Here is an 11,125-nt window from a genome sequence, read left to right on the forward strand (position 1 = left end):
ATTACAGTAATGTTAATTTTTATGATTTTTATATACAATCTTAATTCACTTCTACCACTATCAGAGTGCCCCAGACTATCCTTGTTCCACCATGTGTCCTAATATCACATCTAATTTATATAAACCATTGTTCTCATTGTATGACTGAGAACAGCTTTGTAACTGTGAATCTCATGGTGATTCAATGAAATTATTTAAATAAACAGTGAAGAAGCAAACTGGACTTTTTTAAAATGTAAGACACAATCAAGCCACAATAGCATTATACTTTCTTTTATAATAAAGAGCAAAAATGTAAGTTTGTCTTAAAAAGTCATAAATATCCTGTAACACTTGCCTCATATCCAAATGTGAGGGCCATAATAGTGATGAGAAAGCCAAAGAAAGCTTCCAGCTTCCTCAAGCCTACAGGGGAAAATGTAACAGTGAGAATCCTAGAAGCAAACTTCCCCAATAATAACATGATGAAAAGTGGTGTCCTTAACTGTCCCCTCCATTCCCACTTTCCTTACCGTATTTGTCCAAAAAGAGAAACACAAAGGTATCTGCGATGGTGATAAGCACTCCACCCCACAGAGGAATCCTAGTTTAGAAATAAGAATTAACGGTTTTTAAAAAAGGCAACAACTTTCTGTGGTTCTCCCCAACAACTCCAGGTATACAGCACTTAGAGGAACAAGAGCAGGAGGCTAAGACTAAGATCAAAGCAACAATTCAAACTGTGATAGTCTACTGTGTCAGACTTCTCAAAAGTGAAAAGGTTGAGTCATACTTCTGGGGAAATCAACATACAAATACTTATAATACACAAAGCCACACACTGGGGATCAGCAATATGGAGAACCCAATGTGACAACATGAGAAGTTTAAAGCCTACATCTCCCAGGAGAAGAGAAATTAATTCCAGAAAGACTCCACAGAAAAGGTAACTCTAGAGTTGAAAATTAATGATTGAAAATGAGCCAGGCTTTTGTTTTTACACGTGCTTTGAAATTTAGCAAAACACTCACCTTCCAGCAGATAGGAGATTGATGGCAATGGCGGAGCCGATGACTTCTTGCATGTCTGAGCCAATGATAGCCGTCTCCACCATCAGCCACAGGATAATTCGTGGCACCTGGACACCAAAGAGCAGAGAGACGTAATTCTAATGATTTACTTCAATAAACTTTTCCTCAATAGTTTAGAATTACCATTTCGGCACCTATGCATACACAATCCTTTATGAGCCTCCAGTTCCACTGGGCCCATTACTGCATTGCAGCACCCCCCCCCCCCCAAAATGTCCCAAAGTATCTGAGTCCAAATCATATGCTCATCTTTCTCTTTTCCTCTTTCCTTTTACTCAAGAGAGAAACAAATCATCCATGAATTCATTTCTACTCTACTTCCTGCGTTAGAACAGTCCCAGAGTTCGGGAGTGGAAGGGGGAGTAATGTTCTGCTGATGTGATCAAAATATTGTTTACGGGGGACAGAGATGCAGTACAGAAGCTAAGGCCTTTGCCTTGTATGTAGCTGACCCCAGTTTGATGTCTGGCACCGTATGTCCCCCACCCTCAAACACTGCTGGGAGTGACCCGAGCACAGATTCAGGAGTGGCCCCCAAATACACACACACAGACACACATACCACTCACACACAACCTAAAAAAAAGGAAAAAATATATATATAAGATACCTATATATGTGATGGCATTTTGTATGAGCACAGTAAGAGATATATCAAGCTTAAAGTTTGGTTCTTCCTGAAGACATCTCACTATATATTCCAGACCACAGTACTCGGGACAGGTTAGTCTTCCTAACCCCAGCAGGGTCCTTATCCAGTTACCTCTTTTGGGTCATGACAGAGTTTGTCCATGACCATGCTCTTGACTTATAGCTGAGTATTCTGGCGCTCTGGCCTCGCCCATTTTGATGCCAGGGTAGCTCACAGCTTGCCCTGGGTCCATTTAGTTCCTCGTTGGGACACTGCTTTGGGGGCAACTGAGGGCAACTGAGGCTTAAGACAAGAAAGCAGATGTCTAAGAGTGAATATTATTCAGAGGGCTGGAGCGATAGCATAGCAGGTAAGGCATTTGCCTTGAGCGCAGCTGACCCGGGTTCGATTCCTCCACCCCTCTCGGAGAGCCCGGCAAGCTAAAAGTATCTTGCTCTCACGGAAAAGCCTGGAAAACTACCCGTGAAGCATTCAATATGCCAAAAACAGCAACAGCAAGTCTCAAAATTTGTTGTGAGATGTTGCTGGTGCCCGCTTGAGCAAATCAATGAACAACGGGAGGACAGTGCTACAGTGCTACTTACATATGTGTGTATGTGTGTACTTATATATGTATATATATGGAGAGAGGGAGAGAGTGAGAAGAGAGAACAAGATGTTAAGTGAAATAGGTTAGAGGGAATAGGACAAATGTGGATGTGTGATCTCACTCATCTGTGACATACAGAAAAAGAAAACAAGGGAATTGACAGTATTAAACAATGACAACACCTTGGTCTTGGATTACAAAGCTGAAATTAGCCAGCAGAGGGGGAGGAATGAAGAGACAGACTAAAAGCAACACAGGAATGCTGGTGGAGGTTATTTGGCACTTTGGTGGGGGGAGATGGAGCGCTTGGTGGAGAGGGCATAGTTTCTTGAACATCAATATCATAAATGTTAACACTGTTGAAAATGTTATGATAATTTTTAAAATTGAAAAATAAGAAAACAAAGTAAAGAGAATAGAAGATGATGGAAGAAAATTTCAACCTACTCTTACGAAAGAGACAAAATAAAAGTTCCAGGATATTAAATATGAATATAACAAAGGATGGTCCCCTTGGAACTCAAGTATAGCTTGTGAGATAATGCTTCAAAAATAAGAGGGTTAACCTCCAATGCAATAATACAGGTATGCAAACAGACTTAGGAAAAGAAGCTGGACTCAGGAGACATTTAACAAAACAGGAAATTAAATTGGACCAAAAAGTCCAAATGAAGGAAACATTTTGTTAATGATGTTCACAAAGGTGAGGAGAAAAAATAATTAAAAATATAAAAATTACTAATAATTTATAAAATATAATTTATTTTATTATTTATTAACTGTACCTCCAGGTACAAGCAACTCCCAGACCAACAACCAACCAACAATCCCAAGATCCTGCCACATATAACTTAAAGGGAAAAAAATTACGTTTTCAAAGTGATCAGAGTCAAACAAAAAAGGAAATCTGCAGAGCACTGCACAGTAATGTGGATGTAGGAATGAAAGTGCTGAGAGAGAGTACTTCCCGTTCCTCCATAGCCGAGACTCTGCTAAATGAAGGAAGGTGGAGTGAAGGAAAAGATTTGCTCAAACAAAACTTTTCTAGGTAACCATTCTGGAAAAAACTGAATTTCAAGTTTAATGACTTAATTTTGAGTTTTTGAGCTACAGTCAACAGCGCTCAGGAGCTACTCATGGATCTGGGCTTGGGGTCATTTCCAGCAGTGATCAGGAAAGCATGCAGTGCAAGGGCTCTTAAAGCGGGTTTCTGCACGTAAAGTATGTACATGAGTACTTTGAGCTATCCTCCTGAACCCACAAATCAAGATTTTCTGGGAGGGTCTGTGGGGGATGCGGTTTGGCCATACCTGGCAATGCTCAAAGCGTACTCCTGTTTCTGCGCTCAGGAATCATTCCTGACTCCTGTCGGTACTGAGGGGACCATGTATGATGCCAGAAATTGAAATGGGGCTGGCCATGTATAAGACAAGCACCTTAACCCTTGTACTGTCTGTCCAGCCCCTCAAATCTTTCTGAAGTAGAAAAATTAGGCTTGGCAGTGAGAAGGGCTACAGTATTTCCACTAGGACTCCACAGGGCCACTGACTCCCAAGTCTTGCTGTTTCAAAATACAGGAAGACCATCAATTCGGCAGACACACAGATTCTGATGATACGAGTGACAAACAAAAGTAGCAGTACATTGCTCACCTTGGGATACTGCCGGTGACACACTTCAGCAAGATGTAGCCCAGTGACCACTCCCAGTCTGGCAGCAAGACGCTGGAGCAGGAGCCCCACAATGGTGGCCAGCAGAAGAACCCAGAGCAACTAGAGAAAAACAAAAGCCCACCACAGCACTCATTAGACGAGTGAGTTGTTCGTTTAACTGCTGGGCAATGTGATGGGAAACATTCTTGAGGGATCAAATGACCCAAGTTCTACATCAGGTTCTGTCACGACCTATTAGGTTACTCGTGCCTTTATGATCCTTAGTTTCTCCCATCTGCAGTTTCCCTTAGTCAAGGAAATAATGTGGATAAAACAAGAGAAAAAGAAAATGGGAAAGTACTCCTCACTGAAGTTTCCCTACCACTACAGCATCTGCTTGCAGCCCCTGTGGCAGACGCACACCAGGGAGGGTAGAGGAAAGAAAAGGGTGATTTATATGGGTGTTCAGAGGGACTCGAGTGGGACCAGATGTTCACCTTAAATCCAGCCACTGCTCCAGACTGCAAATCGGACTCGATGTTTCCTGGATCCAAGTAGGCAATGCTCATAAGAAAGCCTGGTCCCGTGAAAGCCCAGAGTTTACGAAAGCTAAAACAAGAGTACTAGAAAAAGAGACGAAGAAAAGAGAACAAACGGATAAATCACACCTACAGTCTGATCTAACTTACCTGCTATTTGTCACACATACAGCAACAATGTCACAGATTCACAAGAACAGAGAATTAAGGAAGCTGGATAATGCCTAAGTCCCTGTTTTACTTCCTCATCTACTTCTTATCTATGAGCTGCCCACTTCTCTCCAAAAACCAACCCTTCTCCTACCTGCTCTTTCCATTAACCCCTCACTCAAAGGCTAGAGGACGAATATCACTGTGTCAGTGTGCAGTACTTTTCAAGTAGAATAAAAACTACCTTTAAGAAGGGACACCAGACACATACTTTCTATTTACTCGGGGCTGCCAGAGATCAAACCCAGGGATTCACAAATAAAAATGCATTCTTTCTCCACCAAAAAAGCATGCAATGCATAACTTAGCAACTGCTTTCTAGGCTCCCTTTAAATAGTTTCCTTTATTCTGATTACCAAAAACTTGCCTTCAAAAATTGTCAAAAATCGCTTTGAGGATGGTGATCTTGATTTGTCTAGCTGGCTTCACTAACAGGTTTTCCCTAGACAATTAGGTTTTTCTCCAAAAACTTCTTACTAACCTCCTCCTCAGGAATGGGGATTTTCTCATCAAAGTAGGTGCTGAAGGGCTCCTCTGCATGCCCGTTGGACTGAGGAATAGAAGAGGTGCTGTAGGCCGGGTTAATGGCTCCAAGACTGGCAGAGTCCCCATGGTCCCCAGATGCATCATCTTAATTGAGTTGGAGAAAGATTAAAGGTGAACAAAATACATTAACAACTCATTCATAGAAACACTGAAAGAAATCTTTTTAATTCCTAAATGCCCAAGATCAAAATTACTCTAGCTCAATTAATTTCCAATCATTTATATTTTTAATAAAATTTAAATAGGTAATATATATATATATATATATATATATATTTTGGTTTTGAAGCCACATCCAGCAGTGTTCAGGGCTTAATACCTGGCTCTGCTCAGGGATCACTCCTGGCAGTGCTCAGGGAACCTTTGGTACTGGAGATAAAACCAGAATCAGCCACGGTCAGCACCTTAACCCTTGTACTGTCTTTTTTGGCCCACAATACTTTCATATTGTTAAAAAATCAAAAAACACACCAAAGAAAAACTTATGACTTAAATTTTTTTGAAAAAGGCTGTAACTTACCCTATATTCCCCATCATTCAGCTCTAGGTGAGTTTTAACATTTCTCAAATAAAAACATTCAGCCCAGATTTAACTAGCACTACAGAATGCCAACCATTCAACATGGATGCTGAATGTTCTAGTAAGTTGGAGCTGATATTCCAGAAAATTGATTCAGATCTTTATTACATTCAGTAAAAACTGGAATATGAAATCAAGATTAATCATCCTGATTCAGCAGGTAAGAAAAATCCAGTTACACTCTTAAGGGAGTTGTCAGTGACAAAGTGTTGATTTCGAACTTTGCATGCACAGGTATCAACAGTTGCAGTTGAGAAAAAAAGTGACTTAGAGCCACATTTGTGCTACTTTGAATAAAACTATTATGATGATACAATAACTACAAAAATAAAACTCAGACCTGGAGTTGCCTCCATTGACTGAAAAAGAGAAAGCTGCAGTAGAGCAATTAAAATCTACATTAGACTAGCGAAGAACCTGATTCACAAAAGGAGATGCAAATGGAAAGCGAGCAATTCCAGAGAGATTTAGGATGTTGTCTTGTTAGCATCTGGTAACTAGGACTGTGAAGGAGATCTGACTCAGGTGACTGGACAGCAATGCCCTCACAACATAGGGAACCATCAGGACAAATACAATGCTTAGCTGAAAAAAACAGGATGGGACTGAAGAAGTGTGTGTGTGTGTGTGTGTGTGTGTGTGTGTGTGTGTGTGTGTGTGTGTGTGTACAGAAGAAGGTAAGACACTTACCTTGCATGGAGACAACCCTGGTCTGATTATTCCTGGCACTGTATTTAGTCCCCTGAGTATGCTAGGGGTCACTACTGATAAAAGACCTAGGAGTAAGCCCTGAGCACTGCATTTTCCTACACATACATACACCTGATCTTATAATTCCAGGAAAAGTCTCCACACTATAATCCTTTAAAAAAAAATTGAGGGACTGGAGCAATAGCACAGCGGGTAGGGCGTTTGCCTTGCATGTGGCCAACCCAGGTTCGATTCCCAGCATCCCCTACGGTCCCCCGAGCACCGCCAGGAGTGATTCCTGAGTGCATGAACCAGGAGTAACTCCTGTGCATCACCAGGTGTGACCCAAAAAAGCCAAAAAAAGATTGAATCACCATACGATAGAAAAAGCTGTTACAAAGCTGCTCATGTTTGGGTTTTAGTCATAAAATGTTCCAACACCCATCCCTCCACAAGTGTACATTTCCCACTACCAATGTCCCAGTTCCCCTCCCATCATCTCCCAACCCCTCCACCCTCAGCCTGTCTCTCCAGTGCGCGCCCTCTCTCTCTCACTGAATAATCCCTGGGTCTGCCAAGGACCCCAATTCAGGTTTGTTTTATTTTATGGTTCAAAGCAAGGACTAAGGATGCTTGGTTGACAGTGATCGCCCCAAGCCACCTCCAGGGGTACTAGTGATGGGGTGGGGACTCTGTTTGGGCGGACACTGGGCTAACACCCCCCCCCCCCCCGATATGCCCCAGATTACTCGGCCATGCATGTGTCCAAGATATATTGCAGCTTTTTGATCTCTTTCAAGATTTATTTATGGGTTTGCATTTGTTTTTGTATATTCAGTATAAATAGGTATCTTGACCTAGAGCTTAAAATATATAGATAGAGGCCGGAGTGATAGCACAGCGGGTAGGGCGTTTGCCTTGCATGCTGCTGACCCAGGTTCAATCTCCAGTATCCTATATGGTCCCCTAAGTATTGCCAGGAGTAATTCCTGTCCTGAGTGCAGAGCCAGGAGTAACCCCTGAGCATTCCTGGGTGTGACTCAAAAAGAAAAAAAAAAAAGATATAGATAATCATACCAGTCCAAAAAAAAAAAAAGCACACTTTGGAAATGAAAGAATAAGGGAAAATTGTATTATATATTATGTATTATATATATATATATATAAATTCTTCGGTTTATTTTTATTGTGGGCTGGAGCTATAGCAGAGTGGTAGGGCGTTTGCCTTGCATGCAGCTGGCCCGGCCAAGCTGGGTTTGATTCCTCAGCCCCTCTTGGAGATCCCGGCAAGCTACCGAGAGTATCTCGCCCGCATGGCAAAGCCTGGCAAGCTCCCTGTGACGTATTCGATATGCCAAACACAGTAACAACAAGTCTCAAAATGGAGATGTTACTGGGCCCGCTCAAGCAAATCGATGAACAACGGGAGGACAGTGACAGTGACATTATGAGATTCTCAAATTTCATTTATGAAACATATTGTATGAAAATGGAGGTCTGGATACTAAAAGCACAACATGGAGGTTATTCAGCAAGAGATTCTTTCAGACAAGACATGTCCCTCCTTCAGGAAATAGGTTTCCTATCATGTAGACTCCCACAACAGAAAATTCCAGTTACAAACTGGAAATTCCAGTTTGAGACAGGCTAAAACTACAATTAGATTAGGTAACAAATCTTGGCATAACTGAAAATCTGGGGACTGCTGTTTCTTCATTTTTAACATACCAATCTCAGAAATGTTTTTCAGCTTTCCTACTCTGTACCCACTTGGCAATTTCAGACCTATTCCATCTGCTCCTAAAAACACTGATAAGGTGGCCTCAACATCTGCTAGCCATAGCAAAAGAACAGCGCCTTGCACACAGCCAACCCAGGTTCAATCCCTGGCATCCCATATGGTCCCATAGCAACAACAGGAGAAATTCCTGAGTGCAGAGCCAGAAGGAAGCACTAAGCTCAGGGATCACAAGCAAATAAACAAGCAAACAAACAAGATGGCATGTGCAGACTAGCCCTTCGATAAGTAACTAAAATCCCTTTGAGGTAGCACAGTAAGGCACTTGCCTTGCATGTACCCAAATACGATTCCGGTCCACCAAGCCCTGCCAGGAGAGATCCCTGCTTATAGATCCAGGTGTAAATTGTGAGCACTGCCAGGTATTACCAGCCGCACCCCCTCCCAGGTTCTAAGTTTTATTACTTATTAAAAATTATCTTTGAGGGTCGATGTGATATTACAGCATGTAATACTTGCCTTACATGTCACCAATGAAGGGTAGATCCCCAGTATCCTATATGGTCTCCTGAACCCCCAAGATTAATTCCTGAGTGCAGAGCTAGGAGTAAGCCCTGAGTACCACTAAGTGTGCCTCCCCCCCCCAAAAAAAAACAAACAAAAATTACTTGTAAGATTTCTCTTTTTTAATTTTTATTTGGTGTGGGGATCCAACTTGGGGCCTTACACCCATGAAGCATGCTTTGAGCTACATTTCAGTCCCTAAAATCTAAATTTAATTTTTTAATTTTTAGCTTTTTAGTATTGGGACCACATCTTGAAAGGTTCAGGGTTTATTCCTGATTCTGCATTTAGGGATCACTCCTGGCAGGGCTCAGGGGACAATTTGGGGTACTAGGGATCAAACCCAGATGTGCGTAAGGCAAGAGTTCTACCAGCTGTCTCTGTCACCAGCCTCTGAAATTCTAACTTTTTTGTGAGGAGAAGCCATGCCCAAAAGTGCTCAGGGCATGCTCCTTGCTCTCTGTGTGCCCAGGGATCACTCCTGGCTGAGTAGGGGACCACATAGAACCATATGGGTCTGTTGTACCCAATGCAAGTGCTTTATCTGCTGTTCTATCTTAGGCTCCTGAAATCCTAAGCTTTAGAACAAAATAACTAATACAGTTTAGTGGAACAGCCTAAATATCACTGTTCACTAAGGTTTAGTCACAGAATCCTCCTTGGACATTACTTCCTGCAGGCTTCTCAAAAATGTGGAAGTTGCAAAATCCTGCCAGTTTAAACTGAAATCTGAAACTGCAGGGAAACCAACAGCAGGAAACCTTTGTCTCTATCTGAGGAAAGGAGCCAGTTCTGAGGGGTTCCAGGTCACCAGATACTGGAGCCATGTGATAAGAGTGTATTCATCTCAGACTAATTTCAGCGTTTCTCCCTCTCCCACCCCTCCTTCCAGAGAAAGTGAGAGTCTGGGAGAAAAGGACTAATGAGTAAGAAAAACACAAAACGCAATTTACGGTAGCCATCAAATGGCTATTTTGAGCTGCAATGCTCTGACTCAGTGTTTTCAAAAGAAATCAATGCAGCCTCAAATTACCGAAAGAAATCTCTCTTCCCCCTTCACCCAAAAAGGAGCTAACCAATTCACCCTGAATGTCCGTGAATGGATAAGGAAACTTACAGAAAATGAATGGAAATTCTAAAAGGGAAGCTTAGAATCAGGGTTAGTAAAACACTCAAGAAACTCCAATAAATATGTCTACTTATTCTGTGTTTGTACTAGATACTGTACATTGCCCTGTATTTTACTGCTCTACACAAATCTGAAACGTTAGGGAGGATCTTGAGCAAAGTCCTTCAGAGGCTGTGATGTCAGGTCGGCCAATAATGCTGCAGGATTGCTCTAGAATACAAACCTGCAGCAAATCTTGGCTAACCTTAGAATTGGAGGTAAGAGGTGAGGCAGGTCTCTATGGCTATAAATCCATTTTCACATATAGCCTAAGTCAACTCTGAATACAGCAGATAGAGCCAGAGAGCGAGCTCAAAGGGTTAGGTACACACAAAGCCTGCTGAACTCACAGGAGGCCCAAGTTCTATCACATGGTTCCTGGGAGCACAGAGCTGTGAATAACTCCCCTCTCCTTAGCACATTTTCCTCCTAAAAAGGGAAAAGAAAACTAGTACACATTACCATTATAGCACTGTAGCACTGTCCTCCCATTGTTGTGCCCAGGAACGTCTCCATTGTGAGACTTGTTACTGTTTTTGGCTTATTGAACACGGCCAGGCTCTGCCATGTGGGCGGGACACTCTTGGTAGCTTGCCGGGCTCTCCAAGAGGCGGGGAGGAATCAAACCCAGGTCGGCTGCATGCAAGGCAAATGCCCCACCTGCTGTGCTATTGCTCCAGCCCTTTTATGTTACCATTATACAATGGGAGATTTCTGTTTCTTGACCCTAATTAAAATAAAATATTTACAGTAATATAAAACTATAAGTTACCATCTGGAATCTTCTGTTCTGGACCCAACACCATATTGGATACTTGAGTGTTCACGGTCTTAGAGTAGGATTCTGGAAAGAGTAAAGGTAGAGATAGAGGAATTAGCAAGAACAAACTAAAAAATTCAGAACCAGAATTTTTTTGTACGCTACACCATACAAACACTTGCTCTGTGAAAAGATAATTTCTCTAATCAATTAAGTTTCAAAATGAAGTTTTAAAGCATAGTTAGAAGTTAATAAAATGTTAACAACATTTTATTTTTTGGCTCTAAGAATTCAGTACCAAATGGAAGCAACTGACTATTCAGTGAAATCAATACCTTTTAATAAACAACCACAGAGAGAGATTACT

At 41.8% G+C, this 11,125-nt stretch overlaps 1 protein-coding gene and 1 pseudogene across 3 annotated transcripts in view; one reads left to right on the forward strand and one right to left on the reverse strand.

Annotated features, from left to right (window-relative positions):
• The window catches only part of SLC11A2 (solute carrier family 11 member 2), a 31,019-nt gene extending 20,157 nt beyond the window's left edge, over positions 1-10,862 (reverse strand). For all 3 annotated transcript variants that reach the window (XR_008793315.1, XM_056120281.1, XM_056120282.1), the window contains exons 1-7: positions 10,771-10,862; positions 5,194-5,342; positions 4,461-4,586; positions 3,964-4,083; positions 1,011-1,117; positions 513-583; positions 338-405 (exon numbers count right to left, since the gene is read on the reverse strand). Coding sequence is in view for 2 of the 3 variants with exons in the window: in XM_056120281.1 (XP_055976256.1) it covers positions 338-405; positions 513-583; positions 1,011-1,117; positions 3,964-4,083; positions 4,461-4,586; positions 5,194-5,342; positions 10,771-10,804 (675 nt within the window). In the remaining variant the exon portion in view is untranslated. The remainder of the gene's footprint in view (positions 1-337; positions 406-512; positions 584-1,010; positions 1,118-3,963; positions 4,084-4,460; positions 4,587-5,193; positions 5,343-10,770) is intronic.
• Positions 5,881-6,247, forward strand: LOC130029089 (spindle and kinetochore-associated protein 2-like; annotated as a pseudogene).
• Positions 10,863-11,125: the final 263 nt, after the last annotated feature.

The sequence above is a fragment of the Sorex fumeus genome, unplaced genomic scaffold, assembly GCF_029834395.1.
Source record: "Sorex fumeus unplaced genomic scaffold, SorFum_2.1 ptg000042l, whole genome shotgun sequence".
Taxonomy (NCBI): domain Eukaryota; kingdom Metazoa; phylum Chordata; class Mammalia; order Eulipotyphla; family Soricidae; genus Sorex; species Sorex fumeus.